The 22,817-nt window shown below is 36.2% G+C and overlaps 1 protein-coding gene and 4 non-coding genes across 5 annotated transcripts; all 5 read left to right on the top strand.

Annotated features, from left to right (window-relative positions):
* Window positions 1-309: 309 nt before the first annotated feature.
* NOP58 (NOP58 ribonucleoprotein) lies at window positions 310-22,562 on the top strand. Its single transcript, XM_074299021.1, has 15 exons — window positions 310-642; window positions 3,850-3,926; window positions 4,433-4,485; window positions 6,068-6,192; window positions 10,929-11,065; window positions 11,748-11,812; window positions 13,247-13,381; window positions 14,139-14,284; window positions 15,408-15,534; window positions 16,172-16,335; window positions 18,051-18,185; window positions 19,408-19,469; window positions 19,805-19,950; window positions 21,621-21,751; window positions 22,286-22,562. The coding sequence occupies exons 1-15, from the start codon at window positions 598-600 to the stop codon at window positions 22,337-22,339; spliced, it is 1,602 nt and encodes a 533-aa protein (XP_074155122.1). The 5' UTR covers window positions 310-597; the 3' UTR covers window positions 22,340-22,562.
* LOC141565271 (small nucleolar RNA SNORD70) lies at window positions 4,579-4,666 on the top strand. Its single transcript, XR_012488947.1, has one exon. It is a non-coding gene; the product is annotated as a small nucleolar RNA SNORD70 (small nucleolar RNA).
* On the top strand, window positions 12,078-12,158 carry LOC141565272 (small nucleolar RNA SNORD70). Its single transcript, XR_012488948.1, has one exon. It is a non-coding gene; the product is annotated as a small nucleolar RNA SNORD70 (small nucleolar RNA).
* Window positions 14,334-14,417, top strand: LOC141565288 (small nucleolar RNA SNORD11B). Its single transcript, XR_012488964.1, has one exon. It is a non-coding gene; the product is annotated as a small nucleolar RNA SNORD11B (small nucleolar RNA).
* Window positions 15,674-15,750, top strand: LOC141565287 (small nucleolar RNA SNORD11). The gene has a single exon (XR_012488963.1). It is a non-coding gene; the product is annotated as a small nucleolar RNA SNORD11 (small nucleolar RNA).
* Window positions 22,563-22,817: the final 255 nt, after the last annotated feature.

The raw sequence follows: 22,817 nt of genomic DNA, 5'->3' as shown, positions 1-22,817 counted from the left end.
ACACAAGGTTTTGCAAGGGTCCATGTTGAAAAATTATCCATGCATGTTTTGAAAATAAAAAGCTTTAATTAAAAAAAAATTACTAGTAGTAGAGTACATTTTGTATCACGTGCCCCACTTTAATTCTTCAGGTTTTTATTCTGATTGTTCAAAATCTCCACCCTATTTAGTCTAGAGACCTAATCAGTCATTTCCTAATACTTGGGTTAGGGGGAGGGGTACTTTCGTTCGCACTCGCACAAGGAACCAGAGGCCTCGCTCAGTCAACCGTGCGCGTCACCACGCGCACGCGCCTCCCTTTCCGGAAGTAGCGGGCCGTGTCCCAGAAATCCTTGTTCCTTCTTCCGGTTCTACTCTATCCCCTCCCTTATCTTCCCATGAGCCCACGTGTGCTGGGCTCTGAGGTTCTGAGAAGTTTGCGCGCGCTTCGCTCGCTGGGAGTTTGCCGATGCGCCCCGCCGGCCCCGAGTCGTGCGACTGACTTAAGGGGCTCCTGAGGGGCCGTTGCGGTCGGCGCGCCGCAGCCCCGCACACCAGCTTCTTCGTGGGATCGATGCGCGCGGGGAGCCGTTCGGCCTCTCGCCTTCCAGTCTCGCCATGTTGGTGCTGTTTGAAACAGCGGCGGGCTACGCCATCTTCAAGGTAGGCCGCTGAGAGCACGCGCTGTGGAGTCACTGTGGGGCCTGCGGCGGGTAGTGGGGCTAACCTCCGCTGGGGGCCGTGGGAAAGCCTCTCCCCGAGCACGTGGTCTCGGGGACTTAGGAGTCTGACGGGGACTTGCGTCTTAGGGGATCTTGGGGAGGGAAAGGACCGACCGCCCTCGTGGAGCTGTCCAGGAGCCGATGGGAGGCCCGGCAGGACCTTCTCGGCCTCCGCCGTAGTCCGAGCCGCGTGAGGGGAAACCGGTTTACCTGCTGTGTGCAGCCCGGGCCCCGAGTGCAGATCTCCGAAGTTAGAGAAGAAAGCTCGATTTCCTAAGATAGAGAAGGGAAGAGGGGGCACCTGAGAGAGGGTTTCAGTGAGGGGAGTTTCCTGGTAAATTAAATGCTTACAGTGTGCAGCCACTTTTTTGATTCTTCCCCAATTTTTCAGTCTGGAGGAACTGAGACTGGCAGTGTTGATGTTTTTGTTTTTTTTTTTTTTTTTTTTTTGGTTCGCTTTTGTTTTGTTAAGTGACTTGTCTGGGGGTGACAGTTAATAAGTGGCTTTGACTGGATTTGAACTCCAGGCTCAGCGTCCTATCCACCGCGCCACTCTGTTAGAGCTCTTGCTGGGGCAGGAACTCTTCCCCAACCACCTGAGATTGTGAGCCTTCCGTTGTACGGAATCCGACGTAACTTGGCATTAGATGACGTTTAATACTGCCTAAGCATTAATTTCTCTGGTAAAACGAGGTTGGTGAGAAGGGGTTGCTAAAAAAAAAAAAAAAGTTTGGGATTGAATCATTGCCTAAGTTTTGAAATTCGGGTGCAGTCCCTGCATGAGATCCCTATATGGTGATGGTGTGGAGTAAGGGGAAGGACCGTTATTTGATAAACTTAAAAAGTAAGGTAGACCTACCTATTCCCACCTTCACCTACACTGCTTGGTACCTTACCGGGGTTCTCAAACTACTGCCTGCGAGCCAGATGCGGCCCGCCGGGTAACGACAAATGGGCTGAGGGGCGGAGACGGTCAGTTTTCTTTTTACTATAGTCCGGCCTCCAACAGTATGAGGGACAGCGAACTGGCCCCCTATTTTAAAAAGTTTGAGGACCACTTCGGCCTAGGACACAACAAAGCAATGAGGGCAGGAGGTCATGGGGTTGTCATTAAGTAGCTGTGGAAAGAAAATTGGGTTGGGCCTTGGGTTTTCACTGCATATTGTGGTCTGAGATTGTGAAAGAGCCGACTGGTTTGGGTTTGTTTTGGGGTCTGTGGAGATAGAGAGGATAAAAGTGAGGGATGGAAAAGAGTAAGGGGATTTAGTGAAAGGTCTTTGTGGTTGACAGTTTAGGTGTAACCTCCCTTTTTAGTTAGTAGTTAGGGCTAATCTCATCATGAATTCTGATCCTGTATCTGTTACTTAGCACTTTGTAACTTGGACAAATTACTTAGCCTTTAGAGGCCTCTCAGTTTCTTCATCTGTGAAATGGGAAAGTTGGACTGAATTCTAAGCTTTTAGATGCTTGGCACAAAGTGAAGTCACAAACCATTGTAAGAAATCTTAGTACATATTTTACTGTACTGGGGTTCAGCAACATTTTACATTCAAATATTTCCTAAATCTTCAACATAAAGAAGATCCAACTCACTTCCAGTTGATCAATGATGGACAGAAATAACTACACCCAGAGAAGGAACACTGGGAAGTGAATGTAAATTGTTAGCACTACTGTCTATCTACCCAGGTTACTTATACCTTCGGAAGCTAATAATTAATGTGCAACAAGAAAATGGTATTTACACACATATATTGTATCTAGGTTATATTGTAACACATGTAAAATGTATGGGATTACCTGCCATGGGGGGGGGGGGAGTGGAGGGAGGGAGGAGATAATTTGGAAAAATGAATTAAAAAAATATTTCCTAGGTGCTTACTACATATAATTATCAACTAATATTATTATAAAAGTAAAGTGAATTGAATTCTTTGGATTGTTCTTCTTTTCTCAAGTATTTATAATTTCTTCAGGGTGGGTAGTCTCCCCACAGATACAGCTCCCTTTCTATAACTTACATACTTAAGACTTATGACCAATTTGATTGCTTCACCAAATTTAGTCTGGTGATTGGACAGCAGACATACAGCCTTTTCCAGCTTGGAAAAATTTGCTAGAGCTTCCACTTAGCCTGTCATCTTAGCTAAGATGAGATATAGTGGTACTTAATTTGTACTTCTTTAATCAATAGTGATTTAGAGCACCTTTTCATATGACTAGAAATGGTTTCAAGTTCTTCAAATGAAAAATCTAAGGCACCACTTCACCTTATCTTAGCTAAGATGACAGGAAAAGATGACGAGTGTTGGAGGGGAGATGGGAAAACTGGGACACTGATACATTGTTGGTGGAGTTGTGAACTGCTCCAACCATTCTGGGAAACAATCTGGAACTATGCTCAAACTGTTCATGCCCTTTGGTCGAGCAGTGTTTCTCCTGGGCTTGTATCCCAAAGAGATCATAAAGGAGAGAAAGGGACCCACATGTGCAAAAAAAAAGTTTGTAGCAGTTTTTTTTTACAAAAAGGAACTGGAAACTGAGTGGATACCCATCAGTTGAGCAATGCCTAAATAAGTTATAGTATGTGTATGTTAAGGTATATATATAAGAAATGATCAGTAGAGTGATTTCAGAGAGATCTGGAGAGACTGACATGAACTGATGCTAATTGAAATGAGCAGAATCAGATCATTATACATTGTAACAGCAAGATTATATGATGATCAGTTCTGATGGACATGGCTCTCATCAACAATGAGATGATTCAGATCAGTTCCAATGGCCTTATGTTGGAGAGAGCCATCAGCACCCAGAGAGAGGAGTGTGGAAACTGATTGTGGGTCACAAAATATTTTATTTTCTGTTATTGTTTCTTTGCATTTTGTTTTCTTTCTCATTCTCTCTCCCCCCCCCCCACTCCTTTTTGATTTGATTTTTCTTTTTGCAGCATGAGAATTGTGGGAATATGTATACAATAATCATACATGTTTAACATTGGATTATTTGCCCTCTAACAGGATTGGGGATGGGGAGAAGAGAAGGAGAAAAAAAGTTTTGCAAGAGTGAATGTTGAAAATTATCTGCATATGTTTTGAAAATAAAAACTTTAATAATTAAAAAAATAATTTGACTGACTTCATTTCAGGTTCTGAATGAGAAGAAATTACAAGAAGTGGACAGTTTGTGGAAAGAATTTGAAACTCCAGAGAAAGCAAATAAAATGTAAGCATTGTTAATGTTTGGTTTTTAAGGAACTTAAATTTAGAATCCTCTAGTATGGTGATATTTGTAACTTGAGTTTTCAAATGCTTTGTACAAATTATGGTAGCTACTACCAAAGGCAAAGGTTTCCAATATAGGCTGGTTCAATGGTTGGTTCCCTGTTCTCAGAGGAATTTTTTGGCTATTTGGAGCCAAAGACTTAAGTCTGGGGGAAGTTATTTTGCGTTAAAAAAAAAAAAAAAAGAGCATTGTTTCCAAGACTAGAGCGTTAGATTTGGGAGTCAGGGTTCAAATAAACCTGAAAAACAAACATGAGCAAGTCACTTTAGCATCTTTGGGTCTTTCTGTACTATCTCAAATGAGAGGGAGATACTTAGGTAAGAGAGAGAATGTGTGAGAAGCACTTGGCAAACTTCAAAATTTTCTACATAAACACTAGTTTTTGGAGGGCAAGACCTATCCAAAGCTGTTATATTTATGATATCATGAATTTGTTTTTTTCTCAGAGTAAAACTAAAACATTTTGAGAAGTTCCAGGATACAACTGAAGCATTAGCAGGTAAGACAAAAGATAAAAAAGCTAATCTGAATATTTCTGTGATCTGGTTTATATATTAAAAGTTTATTTGCTTCAGTTAGGAGTCAACCAGGGTTGTGTTGTCACTGATGTAAATATGTTGGAACTGAATCTTAAATGATCTCATGCACCAATTCGTCACTACCACTGAGACAACACTTAAGCTAAAGTAAATAACATGTAATTGATGTAAAGAACAATTCACAAAACTGTTTGGGGGGCAGCCAGGTGGTACAGTGGATAGCGCACCAGCCCTGAAATCAGGAGGACTTGAGTTCAAGTCTGGCCTCAGACACTTAACACTTCCTGGCTGTGTGACCCTGGGCAAGTCACTTGACCCCAATTGCCTTAGCAAAAAAGAAAAAAAAACCTGTTTGAATTTTGAAATGAATATATTTAAATGTGAGAAATGTATAATACATAGAGTATATTTTGGTGTGATACTTAAAATTATGCAGAAAAATTTCTGAATTCAATGATGCTTTTCTACTGAGACACTGAAATTACAAATGCCTTAGCTTTACACTTTTATAAATTCTCTAAGTCCTTCTGGTTCTTGCCAAGTTTGTTTAATACTTTCTAAACTCTTTAAATTGGAACTACATTGATGATAAATCCTTTTCTAGTAAAAATCACCACTAAATTGATTTCTTACTATGTAAGTCCAGATAAGATGCTAAGCACTGGCTTATTTTTTGGAGGGAAAAGTCTAGGATTTAAACTACTTCCTTTAATCTAATTCAGAAAGACAGCTATTTAGATGGCAAGTGAATTAAATGACTGGAAATCATTATTAGTTATATAATTCAAAAAAGAGTGATTATGAATGAAGTATCCTAAAAATAATAGAGGTTTAAAATATCCAGAGATTGGGGCAGCTAGGTGGCCCAGTGGATAGAGCTACAGCCTTGAATTCAGGAACCCGAGTTCAAATCTGATCTCAGACACTTAACACTTCCCTAGCTGTGTGACCCTGGGCAAGTCACTTAACCCCAGCCTCAGGAAAAGTAAAATAAAATATCCAGAGATCAAAGGTAAGACTAAAAATGGTAAGATTAAAATTGTTTGCTATCACAGAAACTTTTGAAATCCATTCAATATTATCATTGTTTCAGTTTTATCTTCCCAAGTTCAAATGTGGCTTCAGACAGTTAAAATGAACTGGAAAATGAAATGACAAGCCACTCCAGTATCCTTGCTAAGAAAAACCCAGATGAGTCATTAAGAGTTTGGAATGACCAAATAATAATCAAGACATCCATAATTTAAATTATTTAAATGGTATTTAAATTAAATACCATTATAAAGAAAGCTGGAATGTTTTGAAAACCAAACATCGGTATTAGGGTAAGAGACAAAAGTTATAAGGTTTTGATAAGATTTTCTTTGTGGTGAGATTTTGAAAACCTTATGCAAAGGCAAACTTCTAAAAGTAATGAAAATGTTCACCTTGACTACCTTCCCAGGACATAGATTTTCACTGATATTGAAGTGTTCTAAGGAGCATTGTTTTTCTTTTAGTGGTATAAAATAAATTTTAACCTCTTTTTTTCTCCCTAAAAAGCCTCCACAGCTTTGGTAGAAGGTAAACTCAGTAAGAATTTGAAGAAAGTCTTGAAAAAGATAGCTGCAAAAGAAGCCCATGAACAGCTGGCTGTAGCTGATGCCAAACTGGGAGGTGTTATAAAGGTAAGAATGGATTTTGTTTTTTTTGTTGGGGAAGAATCACTGTTATGATTTTCTACCCCATCTTGCCCTCCAAATTTAAAAGTCTATTCTTGTAACAAGTGGCCACAGTCATATGAAATCAGTCCCTGTGCTGGACATGTCTAAAAAGGTATGTCTCCTAACCTTATATCTTTCCTCTTTCAAAAATATGAGAAATAAGATTTTCCACTTTTTCACTGAAGGTCACAGTTAGTCATTGCATTGATGGGAGTTAATCATTCTTTCAGAATTATACATTATTGTAGTACAGTATAAAATACCATAGGTTTTATTTTCCTGGTTCTTTAGTTCACACAAGTCTTCCCAGTCTTCTCTGAATCTTTCTCTCTTAGAGTGTGATATCTATTAAATTTATATTTGAATTGTTTAAGTATTCCTGGGTTGAAATCCAGCTTCTTAAAACTGGATTGCAACCTCATATGATGTCTTGTAACTGATTGTGGGGGTCACAAAATTATGATTTATTGTCAATATATGTTTGATTTTTATAGCGTGTGGGGGGGGGGTCACTAAAGATTTTAGGCAAAAAGGGGTCATGAATGGAAAAAGTTTAAGAAGCCCTGTATTGAAATATACTTAATTTTGTGTTTTATCTTTAGTTTCATCTTATGCTACTTGATGAGAGCTCCTTATACTGAGGATTTTTTATAGTTTCTCTAGAGATTCAGGATAGTTGTTTATAGTATAGATTTTTGTCAGTCCAGATTTATAAATGTTTATTTGTGAAATACATTTTTTACTTTTTTCTCAATTATGTGAAAAATGGCAAAACTATATGTACTTCTTATGCAAAATAGAGGTACTTTCATACCCCCACTGTAAAATACTTGGGTATGGTATTTTTGTTTAATATTCCCCCTTATGCTCCTTCTACATCCAATAAGTGGGCAAATCAAACCTTTTTCACTTCATTGATCTATAAAATAGCTTTAGACAATTCAGTCTGCAGCTTTCACTAAAGGAAATGAAGCTGAAAAATGCCATACATTCCCCAGATTTTACTAGTAGGTTTAAAATATTAAGGTATCAACAAGATAAAAGAATATAGTAATATGGAATATCTTAGTAGGAAAAGCACCACACCTGTGCTCAGAAGTTGGAATCTTGGTTTCTGTGTCACCTTAGCTGAAGTATTTAAGCTTTGTGAGCCTCATTTTCCTCATTTGAAAAATGAGAAGCTTACTTCAGGATGGCCTGTAAAATTCCTTGCAGCTCAAAATTAATGACTTCATTAGGTTCACTAACATACTGTGCATTTTAGCAAGTGTAAACCAAATTAAAGATATTTTTGCTTTGACCTTTTCTAAAAAATCCCACTGATTTTAGTGACAATTTAAGCATCCCTCCCTATAGCTAGGTTCAAAAAATTTGCCATGCATCTTCATTAATTTTATTCAGCATAGTCTGAAGAGTATTATTTAAGATTATATCTACAACCAGAATTATATTTATGTGGATTACTTTAAAGATGGGTTTAGAGAACAGAATCTTAAATTTTGTTTTCTGAATGAATCGCTTTTATTCATATTCACCCCTTAGAGATAATTTTCTCTCCCATTGAGCACATGGAATACTCTTATATACAACCTGAGATATTATTTTTATTTTATTTCCCATTCTCAAGCATCTATGTCTCGTGTGTGTTTTTGTACCCACAAGCTTACTTATAGGTGGTGGACTCGCCCCTGATTGTCATGTAACAAACTGACTTGATCCAATTAGGCCACCTGGTGGTTGGTTTAGAGAACAAGTCATGACAAATAGACAGCATTTAATATGAAAGAACTGGCTTCTTGATTGTGGAGTGGCTGAAACACATGTGGCACATGGATGAAATAGAATATAAATTGCATCATAAGAAATGATAGAATCAAAGAATTCAGGAAAAAATTGGACATTAAAGGACCAGTTCAGCATGAAAAAGGCAATAAATGCCAACTATGTTGGCACTGAAATGCAGAAAGGAAGACAATCCCTTTGTATTTTAACAGGACAAACCTAAGGCATGGTAGTCAGGGGAATTAGAAGGATGATGGAACTGATTCCTAAATCAGTCAATTGACATTTCCTGTAAAGAGACTTGGAAAGTTCCCATTTAAAAACATGCACAGTCTCAATGGAAAGTCTGTTTATTAGCAATTGCATTTTCTTTACTCATTAACGAGTGTTCTTTTGGGAATATTTGGGCCGTATGCAGTGGTTTTTTAAATTTTAGGCTGGGGTTAAGGGACTTGCCCAGGATCACACAGCTAGGAAGTGTTAAGTGTCTGAGACCAGATTTGAACTCCAGACCTCCTGAATTCAAGGCTGTACTCTATCCACTGCGCCATCTAGCTGCCCCCCATATACAGTGGTTTTTAAGGAGATATAGTGCTTTGCAGAAATTTAAGGACTAGTTACTACTGTACCCCCTAACTTGATGCTATTCCCCAAAATTAGAAATTGGGCAAGTACCATTCATTCTCTCCCTGGAGGTACAGCACAGGAGCACACCAAATAAAAGACCTGACTGATTCTCACAGAGTAAACAATCTTCTGTTTGTTTCAGCACTGTCTGTTAGGGGGCTGTGGAGGTGTGGTTATTGTGGATTTACCTAATTATAATCAGCTTGAAGACACCATCTTACTAATAAAGACTGAGGTCTTCCTGACCTTGTGTATTTATTGAACCTTAGTTATGTGACCTTACCATAATGGAGTGGACAGGACAGAACATGCATTTACCACAAAGTTTGGCACCCATCTACGGTACAGTAGAGACCAATGAACCCAGGAGTTAAAGAAAACATAATTAAGGCCAGGACTTAGACAAACGGGCAAAGGATTGTAGAAAACAAAAAAGGCTGTTCAGAAGTCTCTACTGTGGGTATAAAAGTTTATTCATGCAATTAAGTATACAGTAGAAATATTTGAAAATCTCAGCTACTTAGAACACAATATGAATAATTAAAATTCTGAGCATTCATCCATGGTCTGTATATTCTTTCTTTGCATACTAGTTCTATAAGCTTATGTTGCTTTCTGCACCCAAAGTGGATTAGAAATAAGAATTAGAGACAGACACACTGACAGCAAAAGGAAATGACAGCTAACAGAAAGGAGACAAACTAAAACATGTACATAAGACCTAAAAATTAAGGGGAAATTGAATTCAGTTACAGAGGCAACTAGTCCTAACATAGGAAAGTACTCCCTAAGGACATTGTAATCTGACACTATATGGTAATTGATGTACATAATTAAGAAAAGTACTATGTCCAATGTGCACCAAGAGCGTAGCTGTAGAAGGATCTATAGAATTCATATACATTCATCTTAAATATATTTTTGATAGATACTACAAATGAATGGGTTCTAAAATTCAACAGGGAGAATGCAAGTTCATTAATAAGCCTCTCCCCCAAGAACGTGCAGACTACAAATCAGGGACCAAAAAGACAGACCAGAGCAAGTTACTTAACCCCAATTGCCTCAGCAAAAAAGAAAATGATACTTTGTAGCTAGAGTGAGTTGGTCAGACTCAGACCCCTTATGTGTAGATATGGTTATTTCCTTCAAACAATATATATTATTAACCCCATCAGTTAGATGTTGGTTTAATACAGGCTGCCCCAGAAGTCATAAAAGACTTAAGGGACTTTATATACTTGAATGTTTTCTCATTTTCCAAGCCCTGAAAAATACATTGTAGAAAAAAATTTAATCCAAAATTGGTTAACAATTAATTAAAATTAATTTGTTACACTTGTAAAAACAAAGTTCATTTACTGGGGAAATTTAAGCAAAACACTTTAATACCTGAATTTTTTAAATGATGCTTCTGTAATGAAGGAAGCAGCACTCTCATTCTCTTAAAATCCACCAAAATTTCCATATACATATTCCAATTAAAGTTGGTGTTTTGTTCCATTATTAATAATGTTTTGTTTAGTTTCTTGCTGTATGCTCAATTGAACTACTTTGGGGTTTATTTGAATTTTGTGGTCAACATAAAAATTTAATTAACCAGTATTAAAAGATTTAAAATTTTTTTCAATAGTATTTTATTTTTCCAAATGCATGTGTAAAGATCAAAATTTTCTCCCTCCTCTTCTTTATAAGATACTAAGCAATCTGATGTAAATTAAATATGTACATTTCTTTTAAACATACTTCCATTTGTCATTAAACATAAATCTTAATTTTTAAATTAAGTTTTTAACAGCTTATTTACAAGTTGGCAACTAAGTAGTGCAGTGCATAGTGTGCTGAGCTTGAAGTCAGTAATTCATCTTTACAAATTCATCGTTACAAATATGGCCTCAGACTTTTAACTAGCTGTGTTACCCTAGGCAGCTCTCTTTGCCTCATTTTCCTTATCTGTAAAATGTATTGGAAAAGGAAATAGCAGGCCACTTTGGTATCTTTGCCAAGAAAACCTCAATAGATATAACCAAAAGTCAGACATGATTATAAAATGACCGAAAAGCAAGTTAACCTCTCTATATAACAGTGAGCATATAAATATGAAAACATGTCACTCAATAAGCATTTATTAAGTGTGTACTCTCTGGCAAACCCTGTGTTAAAACATGCAAACCTTGCATATTACTGTGCTCCAGTGATAAGCAGATTATTTGCTAGTGATTTCTTTGTATATTGTGAATAATTTTGGAAATTTTGCAATATTTGATTGATTTTTCATTTTCTTCCTATAGGACAAACTGAACCTCAGCTGTATTCATAGCCCTACCATAACAGAACTAATGAGAGGAATTCGCTCACAGATAGAGGGATTAATCACTGGTCTTCCATCTCGGGAAATGGCAGCTATGTGTCTAGGATTAGCACATAGGTGAGTTTTGTTTGTTCTTGGGATCCTGCTATGCCAAAACTGCTTTATAGCATAATTCGTGATCTAAAGACTGGAATTTAAAAAAATTCCCTTTTTTCCCCCTCACCTATTCCCAGAAAGGAAACATTTTGGGGGGAACTGCCCTCAATTTGTAGTGCTTTAAAAAAAAACAAACAAAAAACAATTGTTATATTTAACTACGTGCATGTTGAATGTCCCCAAAAGAATGTAAGTTCCTAAGTATAGAAAATATTTTGTTCTTTATCTTTGCTACATACACATAGTAAGTAATTAATGAATCTTTGCTGATTTGAATTTGTTTTTGTATATTTGATTGCTAGTTTAAAGTCTCAAGTTACCTAGTGAGTGGAGCTTAGCAGTAAGATGCTGTCGTTATCAAATTGATTTTTTTAAATGTATATTTCATATATGTGTGCTGTGTTGTATATATATTGACATTTTCATCTGCCTTGCTAATAGGAACAGCATGTATTAAAAATAGCTCTTTACTAACACTGTAAGTAGGTCATAGTATAAATGCAAAAGCTGGCAGAATATGGCATGAACTATGGGCATGCTTTCTCTTGGTCTTATAGGTGTTGTTTTATGTTAATAAATCCTGGAAATAGGATTGCAAGAAAATGATTTTTCTGGAGAATAATTACTTCATTGGTTTTCACAGCCTCTCTCGGTACAAGCTGAAATTTAGTGCTGATAAAGTGGATACCATGATTGTTCAGGCAATCTGTAAGTAAAGTTTTTATTCAGAGCTTTTTTTTTTTTTGGTAACCTATTACATTCACTATGATATAATGGAAAGAACTCATGTATGGAAGGCACAAAATCTGATTTCTGTTCCTGTTACCAGCCTAGATTTGTGATTATAGAAGATTAATGTAGCCCAGTTCCCTCATATATAAAAGAGGAGGGGATTAAACTCTAGTGTCTCACTCTAAATGTTTAATTCTACTAAGAGTGCCCAATAATCGGTCACTTTTATAATAATTTCCCATATATTGTTGTCAATGATGGAATTTTGTTGAATGAAAACATATGATTTTACATTCGTCACTACCACTGAGACAACAGGGAAATAATAGGCTGATTCTACTTGTCAGAGTGAAGACATGTTTGTAGGAAGTTTTGGTTGTATTATGATATCCTGGAGAATGGTACAGTATTCAGTCCTATTTCTGAGGATACAAGTAGAATTATTTTTTTTTTAGTTGGGAGGTTTTGATGTGTTTGAAAGAATTCTAAGATTTTTAGCATGTTTTTGCTTCAGTCAAAATAATGTGGGCTTGTATGATGTCAGAATGGCAATGATGATAATGTGAACAGAATGTTTACTTTAGAAATGAAAAGAAAAGAATAGGAATGAAAGTAATATTCAGATAAAACAACTTGAGAAAGGGAGATTAAGATGTGGTGGTTTGGGTAATAAAAATGAACATGCGAGAAAAATATCCAATATTTTTTTAACCAGACTTTTTTTTTTTTTTTTTTGCACTCATCCATCTCTTGCATTTCAGAAATTAAGAGTGTCATAAGTAAAAATGCACAAAACAAAATAAAAATCTACAGACCCATTTAGTATGGGGACAGTCTAGGAATGCTTTCTTTCAGGGGAGAGAAATCTGGGTTAGAATAGGTGAAGGAATTCAGATGAGATCTTAGCTTTAGAACCTTTACTTGATAAACAGATCTAATTACTGTGTTTTTAAGGTTTTTTTTTTTTTTTTTTTTTTTTTTTTTTTTTAATGAAGTAGCTTCTAGTTTTCTGTCAAAATGTTTTTTCTGTTGATACTAAGAACAGTTCTTGATTAGGGAAGACAACTTTTGAGTGAGAAATCAAAATGAAGAATAGCTTAAAGATTTCAGGAATGATTTATAATATATTAGTAGTTATATTTATACCTTTTAGAAACTGATAGTTTTTGTTTTTATGTAGCATTCACTTCCCAATATATCCTTCCTCCGTGGAAGAGCCATCTTTTAGAACAAAGTGGAGTGTATGGGGTAGGGGTGAGGGGTAGTACTGGAACAGTTTACTTAGAAAAAGTAATGTATACTTTAATATTGAATGCAGTGTTTAATACCCCTAGTATCTTTTTGCAAAGTAATACCATTTGGTGGCATTATTATATTTCTTTTCTTTTCTTTTTTTTTAATCTGTTACAGCTTTATTAGATGACCTGGATAAAGAACTGAATAACTACATTATGCGATGTAGAGAATGGTATGGTTGGCATTTCCCTGAATTGGGAAAAATCATTACAGATAACTTAACTTACTGCAAATGTTTGCGGAAAGTTGGTGAGTGAATTATTTATTTCTAATCCTATTTGGGCAAGAAGAGCAGTCATTAAAATTTAACCATTAATTCTAGTAGCATGCACTGGCATTTAGAAATTTGTGGCATATCTCTAAATGTCATGTTTGGGGGATGGGAGCAAGAATTACTCTGACTTAGGCTTTGATTTGGTGATCATTTTGATGAACTGATTTTATCATCACTTCCACAACAAAGAATGTCTCATTGATTCTTGTGGTCAGTTTGCAATTTATAGAGGCCAGATGAAGGCTTTAAAAGAAGCTTTATGCGGTTTAATAAGGAAGCGGGGAGGGGGGATTGTTTATGATACATGGAAGTTACTTGGTGGAGTTTGGTTCTTTGTATTGTTTCATGATGCATTACCATGTTGCAATAGAATATTCTGGCACCCCTTGGCTTACTGCAGCACATTCTGAGCTTTTATCTCTTGAAAGTTTACATGTCTGCTTTTGCCAAAACAGTTCTTTGCTTACTTTGTACTCTTACACTCCCAGAGTTTTGCTTTGCCCTTGTTACCTAGAATAAATGCTTTTTAATTAGGTACAAAACTAGAAAATTTTAAATCTATATGAAGCTACATCATAGGAGGAAACCATAGAACTGTATTTGTTCACTGATTTCTTATTTTGTACTGTCATTTGGATCATTATCCATTTTTACTTTTAACCTTTTTGATGTAATATTGCATGGGTGCTTATCTATTCACCAGTCATTGATTTTTCTCTTCCCTTCCCCCAGGAGACAGGCAGAACTTTGCTTCTTCGGATCTTTCTGAAATTTTATCAGAGGAGGTTGAAGCCGAAGTGAAAGCAGCTGCAGAGATTTCTATGGGAACTGAAGTTTCAGAAGAAGACATAAACAATATCTTACACCTCTGCAATCAGGTAAAACTTTTTGAGTGTTTAGCCAGCAAGTTAACCAAAGCCTCCACAGTGATGGCAGTGATGATTTTGTATTGATTCTCACCTGATATATAAATATGAGGGTTTATAGTCACTACCTCATCTGATGCCATCTTGAATTGCATGTTTGGAAAATAATAGAAACCTGGGAAGAATAATAGTTTCCTTGTTTTATGAGTAGTTGGGAGTATCACAAAATGAGTTTTGGACTCAGCAAATTTTTCTTTATTGTACTCTCCAAAGTATTGGTCAGAGAATGGTCAAAAGACATGTTAGAGCTAAAATGAAGAAAAGGTCGGGGAGCCATGTAACCCCCATCTGAATAATCGGCTTTCAAATAGGAGGATTGGGATTGGGAGGTGGGAAAGGGAGCAGTGTAGAACTGGGAAGAGGTCTGGATTTGGAGCCAGAAGTTTAAATCCCAGATCTTGTGCTATATGACTTTATGAAAAAGTAACTTAACCTTTCTTAGTCACTCACTGTTCTATAGTAAGAGGAGTTTGAACAGGATAATTTCCAAAAGCTGTTCAGCTCAAGCCTATGATCATGATTTTACTACACCGCTCCAAATAACAATTCTTTGGTTATACATTATGCAATAATTATTTCCCTTAAAGATCTTTTACAGCAATCTAACTTAGAAGAAAATATTGCCACTGAAGCAGAAAGCTTAATTTGGGAGAATTGATACCAAGACATTGGTAATATAATTGAGTAGGAACTAATTTCATAAGAGTTCTTTAAAGATTGGAGTTAGCTGTTTATTAACACATTCAAGTACCAAATGCTTACATTAGGTCCAAACTTCTGAATTCACGAAAGCATATATTATAATTAAACCTAGTTTCCTCTCTCTTGCTGCACAGTTGAATTTTCTTTTCCTACCCTTAGACCTCTTTGTCACTTGGTGTATGATCATATTAGTTCTGTATTATTAAATAATTTCTTGTATTTTTCAGACTAAGGAATATCTTCTTCCTTTATTAAGATTTTCTTGAGTGAAAATCCCCAGTACTGATCAACTGATATTAAGTGAGTTATCCAGGACCCCAATTATTACTACTACTTAACTTTTTTTTTTTACATGTGTACATCTTTATACTAGGTGATTGAAATCTCAGAATATAGAAACCAATTGTACGAATACCTTCAAAACAGGATGATGGCCATAGCCCCAAATGTGACTGTCATGGTTGGTGAGCTAGTTGGAGCTAGACTTATTTCTCATGCAGGTAAGTCATTATCAATTGAAATGTTGGGGGGGGGGTCCGTCCTTACTGTAATGATATGCATCAGTGAGATGCAAGAAAAGCTACTGAAGGGTTAAAAAATTTAATTAAATCGTACGGGTATTCAAGACTGAGGACTGAAGTGATCAATGATGATTTTAATTGGTTTGCCTGACTTTTCAGTGAGGGCAACTTTAGTCACTACCTCTTCTGAGACACTTCTGACCTTTTGTGAGATAGGATTAGAAGCTTTTGACATTATTCATAGTGTGGTTGTTGAATAACATGGAGGTAAACTAGAATCCTGCATTAATATTAACCACCTGGCAAAATTAAAAATAAAAATAGAATGTTCATCTTAGGATCCAGTGCATTTAGTTATGGAAATACAAAAGGACCTCACTGTTAGTCAATAATTAACTATATCAATCCCATGACATTGAACCTCAGGGATGAGGAAATAGTGAGGTTCCAGTGCTGTTACTAAAAGGGAATAATTTAGTTTTAAACACCTGTAGAAAAACATACATACTGGGGTACAAAATCTTTGTACATGCTTTAATGGCTTGACTTTAGCTCAAGATTTCACACAGTTTGCCTGTCAATGCCCTTTATGGTTTATGACCTTTTTCTGTCCTAGGTTCCCTTTTGAATTTGGCAAAGCATGCAGCTTCTACTGTGCAGATACTAGGAGCTGAGAAGGCCCTCTTTAGAGCCCTGAAGACGAGACGGGATACCCCTAAATATGGCCTAATTTATCATGCCTCCCTTGTAGGCCAAAGCACCCCCAAAAACAAAGGAAAAGTGAGTTGTTCTATGTTGTTCAAGTATCTATTTCTCAAGAAAAGTTTAGGAAAACTTCTTGTAAATTTCCTGTTCTATGTGTTTGCCATCATATAGCAATCCTCTTTATCTTAACTATTGCTGTATACCTGTCTGTAGTTAACTTGTTTTAGTATTAACAAAATCCACAATGACTACAGAGTCAATTTTGTACTTTCAGCATGGGTCAGTCTTTTCCCCATTTTTCACTCTTTAGTGCTGTTTCTACACCATCTTTTCTTGGGTACAAATATATCAAGATGCAGGATAGTGGGTAAAAATGTGAAATATCTGCAGAGAGCTACTCATCATCTAGAGTAATGAATGTCAGGGGAGGAGAGCATGGCGTACCAGCGTGGTACATACGAAGTTTGGGGGCAAGGGTTTAAATATTGGCTCCAACATTGTGTATAACCTTAGGCACAACCTTGTTTGTCTTTCTACACACAAGGTGGTTGGGGAGTGGAGGATGCTTTGTAAACCTTAAGGTGCTGTAGAAATGTGGGGACATTCTGGGGGATGGGTTGAAGAAAGTATAATGCAGGTCCTTAAGGCAGAAACAGAAAGGGTCAGGAAAAGGTAGCAATCAGAGAGAGATGAGCCAGGACATTTTAGTAGCACAGACATCATCATAAGAGTTTTAGAGAAGGAAAAAAAAAAAAGTCAATTGTGACCTTTAAGAAAGAAGTTTCAGTAGAGTGAAATCAAAAATCACTTGCAGGGATTGGAAAGAATAGTTGGTGAGAAAGGAGGGGCTGTGGGTGTAGCCATAGTGGGTTTTTTTTGGTTTTTTTTTTCCCTGAGGCTGGGGTTAAGTGACTTGACCAGGATCACACAGCTAGGAAGTATTAAATGTCTGAGACCAGATTTGAACTCGGGTCCTCCTGAATTCAAGGCTGGTGCTCTATCCACTGCGCCACCTAGCTGCCCCAGCCATAGTTTTTTAATTAAGGAGAAAAGAAATAGAAATATGGAATGTTAGCCAGATGGCCCAAGAGAGCCATGAGAAAGTTGTTTTAGGATTAAAGAAATGTTAGGAAATTTGTAGGTAGATGAGAATAACCTAGCTGAAGAGCAGGACAGTAGCAGTGGAAGAGAGGAACTGGGTGAAGGAAGGGTGGAGTATGGGAAGTTGATTTTTGTAGAATTGGGGAATTGCTCAGTGGAACGGAGTACTCATGGTTGTTATAGAGCAGACATTTGTAGTCAATGGAATCTGCTTAATCCCAGAAGCAGCAGAAATAGGAAAAAATGAATAAGAATGCTGACTAATAAGGAGATTTACAAGAAAAGATGGGCAAGAGAGCAAGGGTGGCTGGGACAGTCTTAAACTAGTGTAATACTCAAGGGCGTCAAGTAGGCTATGGATCTATGTTGAGAAAAGGGAACCAAAGGTCAAGGCACTAAGGGTCGTATTAGGATCATGAATGACAGTTTTTTATGATGACCATTTTTTAAAAACTTCTGGATCAAAGATAAGAACCATACATTGGGATCATAGAGTAAAATGGGGAAGGAGGTTCCCTGTAATTGGCCGCCTACTAAAAATTCAAAGACATGACAATTATATCAGGACATGGGTTAGGCTAGGTCAGGTACTAGTCATAGAGGTTTGAGAAATGACAAGTACAATATGGAAAGGGCACTGTATTATCCTGGTGTATCAAATGAATGTTCTTATCCTCTGTCTTTTCCAGATTTCTCGAATGCTGGCAGCCAAAACTGCCTTGGCTATCCGTTATGATGCTTTTGGAGAGGATTCTAGTGCTGAAATGGGAATTGAGAACCGAGCCAAATTAGAAGCTCGGCTGAGGCATTTGGAAGAGAGAGGGGTAAGAGCTGTGTTCTTGCTAATATTTGAACAACAAAAATAGGAAGATTTCCAGGGGGAAAGGATAGTTTGCCATTTTGGTACATTTTAATTAAAGATAGAATTAAGGCCCTAAATAAATAGGGCAAATAGCAAAATGGTATTTTTGTGAATTTTAATATGCTTATACTTATGCAGATCACTGTACCTCTTTCTTGAGCTTTATTGAAGCTTACTAATAGCTCATAATTTTAAGAAATGAGTGACATTTTTTTATACTTAGCATGCTCAGTCATGTTGTTTTTTGTGTTTTATAAGAAACCAGGAGCAGTTTATCATATGGAATCGTCTTAGTATTTTAATTACTTCTAAACTAGAAGATTTTCTTCTTTTATATATAGTGAAGAATGAAAACATGGCTTCAAATTCTTTCTGACAGTTACTAATAGCATGGCTCCAGCAGGGGATGGCTGTGGTGAATGTGGAATTAATTGCCTACTTTGTGCTGTACCTGGCACTTTGCTAAGAACTTTACAGATTTTTATTATCACAATAACCCTGGGAGGTGCTGTTGTTATCTCCATTTTACATATGAGGAAACTGAGGCAGGTAGAGATGTGAGTTGCCCAGGGTCACAGAGCTAATGGGTATCTGAAATCAGATTTGGTCTTTGGTCTTCATGGCTCTAGTCCCTCCTATTCACTAAACTACCTAATTCCCATAGAGCAGGAGTGGAGAACCTTTTTCCTGCCAAGGGCCATTTGATCCACAGCCATATACAATTCAATCAATCAAGCAGTGGTTGATTGTTGTATCTAGCTTTCATCGCCTTGGCAAGTTGTCTTAGCAAATGATTTCATGGGCTTTATATAGTCCTTGGGCTGGATGTTCCCTACTCCTGCCATAGAGACTTAATCTTTCTGTATTTTATTTTCCTCATCTGTAGAATGGACATACTGATATCACTCGCATCTACCACACATGATTATTGCAAATTGTAAATGCACTAATGTCTCCTGATTTCTTTGTATTCTATCAAGTGTTATGTAAATAAGTCATTCAGTGTTTTGAAAAAGTTAACTCACTTCTCCTCTGTCCCTTGTTGACTTTTATGCTTTTATGTAATTTCAAGAAGGATGAAATTAGACCCTGAACTATAAAGTGTACAAGGACAGAGAAAGGAGAGATTGTAAGAAACTGAATGGATAGTTTGATTAAGTGTGATTGTTCTTTTTGTTTTTCAGATAAGAAAAATCAGTGGCACAGGAAAGGCATTAGCAAAAACAGAAAAGTATTTCCATAAAAGGTAGGTAGGCAGGTGCTCATTGTGTGTAGGGAGTCCAGCTGCTCCTCACTGTAAGCTTTACTTGTCTCAAAGCACATCTGCCTTTTGTCAATTTTTATGCCATTGTGGTTCCTTAAATGGAAGATCAATTCAGCTAGTTCACCACTATTCAAGTGTTAGATTTGCTTAAAAGGTTCGTTTTAATATTTAACTCATACACCTCCTGGAACATTTCAAATACAGATCATATCATGCTCTTGTTAACAATATGCCACCTTGTGTATAGAATTCTAACATTTTTCCACTTAAAAGAATCATAAAACACCTGTAGAGCTTGATGGAATTTTTTCTTTCAGTGAAATAAAAACTTATGACCCGTCTGGTGACTCAACTCTTCCAACATTACCTAAGAAACGCAAGTTTCAAGAAATATCAGAAGAACAAGATGATGAATCGATGGTTGAAGTGAAAGCAAAAAAAACCAAGATTATAGAAGTTAAAGGTTATTTTGTACTTCCTCTTTTATCTAATCTGTACTTGAATTTCTTTGTGGCTGATTGATATTCTTGGAGATATATTTGGTTTTAAGAGACAAATAGACAAGTTTTTCTGGAAATTTGAAAGAGGGTTCTATATTTTGAGGGCTGATAGTATTAAACTAGCAAACTAAATATTTAATCTGTAGATGTATTAACTTTTAAAATAGCTACCAATGTTTAATATTATGAGATGGGAGGAACTTTCTGATCTCAAGTATCCAATTTTAAAAAAGAATAACTGATGCTCATTATAATTGCTTTTATATACAGATTTTCATTATTGGTAAAATTAAGTTGTGCCACAGTTTGTAATTGATTGTTAATATCTCTTCTAGTCCATGTTTATTTTGAACATATATAGTTAATTTTAGTCACTATCTTTTCTGAGATTCTCTTAAGTGTGAAAAAGTTATTGGTTCCAGATTGTGTATATGAAACTTGGGCAGTTAATGATATTGGGTCCTTTTTTTGAGCCTGTATACCAAGAAAGAAATATGAAGACTAATTAGGAGGGATAGGTGGGTGGGAACAGGTTGTTATCAGAAAGTTACATTTGGTGAGATTAGTAATAAATTAGAGTTGTTTGGTATTGGAATTGGCCCACCTTACAATAGAGTAAGCACTCACTAGAAGATTTACAAAAGTAGGTAGTTGTCATCTGTTAAGGCTATTGTTAAGTAAATTTTGATGAGAGGAATAAATTGGACTAAAATCATGACACATGTGTTTCACTCTGCTTTATATAGGAAAATTAGTGTTTTGGTGGTAAATTGCTGCTTTTTTGTGTGTTTAAATATCTGAGCCTTTTGTATAAATTGAACCCCAAGAAAATAAAAATACTTAAGCATCTCTCTTTTGGAACTTAGAAAACTTGTGTAAATGCAGAAAGAAAACTGTAAGCCCTATTTTTCTCTACTAGGGAAGAAAATAGCATAGTTCTTTGTGGTAATTACTATGCCTGTCAAATACTAATAGAAACTACATCTCAGAGAACAAGGTTTGATCTATTGCTGCCAGAATCTTGGTGCATAACAAGACAAAGCATGTTGAATTTCCTAATCTCCTTCAGGGAATTAACTAAGTGAAAAAAATGCCTTGACTTTGTTATAATCCAGGGACCTTAAATATAATTGTAGTGTTCTGGGCTTAGTTCCTTTGATTAGAGCTAGATGCTTATGGTGTCAGGGTTTGAAGTTAGGACCCTATAAAAGCCTACCCAATTTTTAACGAAACTTCTTTGAAAGTCATAAAACTATTCCTATTCCCGAGGGGATAAAAGTGGGCCTTCCTCTCCATCACTTGTACTAAAAACAGTGCTCTCAGAATGCTTTGAGCACAAAGCTTACTTCATGTTGCTCTCTGTAGAAGGAAGAAATTTGATGGTTTTTCTACTTCTTAATCTTAGCTGGTTCAAGTGAAAAAAGTAAAGTAGAAAGAGTGTTTTCTGGAGCTAGATGCTTGCTTTCTCTTTTAGCTATATGAGCCTGAAGATATTGTCCATTGTGACAGGAAGAATGCTAATAAACTTCAAACCATTTCTTCATCCTTCAGGGTTTCATTTAAAAGAAAATTGGACTGTATCATCTCTTAAGTTTTCTAAATCCCATATTTCATATTTTTTCATTCTTTACAGAGGAAGACAATGAAGTAGAACTTGATTCTGCAAAGAAGAAAAAGAAAAAGGATAAAAAGGAAAAAAAGAAGAAGATAAAAGAAGAAGAAATTCCTTCAGAGGAGGAGCCATCTACTAGTATAGTCATTGAAGTATGATTCAAGTTTAATAACCACGTTATTTCTGGTTGTAATATGGTGGTACCATAAGCAGCCATTTTAATATTAATATTAATTAATTAATATTAAATCTTTTTGATGAGTAAGGCAGAATCTTTTACAACTCAATTTCCTCATGATATTTAGATTTGCAAGACTCCATTATTTTGTGGCTGATTATTTTACTTACAGTTTGCAATAGAATAGGGGTCATTTTTATAGCCATTGAGCTGGGAATGGTTTTTCACATTTTTTAATGAAATAAATCACTTTAAAATGTAAAAATCATTCTTAGCTCCAGAGCTACAAAAAAGAATGTGGTAGGCCAAATTTTGAACTGTAGTTTGCCAACTTCCTGAAATACAGGGGGAGGGAGGTTTTTTGGTTAAGAGAACTTATGATGGCAGATTTTCAGATTTGAATAAGGAGCATAAAAGGCTCATTTTAAATCTTTGTTAGCATAAATTTCTTGATACCTGGTTTTGGAGCTCATTAAAATATTCTCTATTTTTGTTTAATTATTTTCAGAGTCCAGAAAAGAAGAAGAAAAAGAAAAAAAAGAAAGAGACTGTGGAGCAATGATATGAAACAGTTTAAAGTTAACTTGTATAGATTCTGCTTCCACTTCAGCTTCACACATATCTGAGATGGTCTTTGAAATATCAGGACAAGAGGACAAAACAGTTATCATCTATGACTCTCAATCTTGAACTGGACACTTAATTTTTGACATTTAAAAAACAAAAATTCTTCCAATTCTTAGAGTCTTTGATTTACAAGTAAAGACATTTTATTTGTATCATGAGTCGGTTGTATGTTTTAATACCCCCAATATTAGAATCCTGGGTCACTGGCCTAATTTCATTATAGCAGGGCATTTTTTTTTTTTTTTTTTTTTTTTTTTGACAGTACATATGCATGGCTAATTTTTTTACAACATTATCCCTTGTACTCCCTTCTGTTCCGAATTTTTCCCCTTCTTCCCTCCATCCCCTCCCCTAGATGGCAGGCATTCCCATACATATTAAATATCTTATAATATATCCTAGGTACAATATGT

The sequence above is a fragment of the Sminthopsis crassicaudata genome, chromosome 3, assembly GCF_048593235.1.
Source record: "Sminthopsis crassicaudata isolate SCR6 chromosome 3, ASM4859323v1, whole genome shotgun sequence".
NCBI lineage: Eukaryota > Metazoa > Chordata > Mammalia > Dasyuromorphia > Dasyuridae > Sminthopsis > Sminthopsis crassicaudata.
This window is presented reverse-complemented; position numbering and strand designations above follow the sequence as displayed.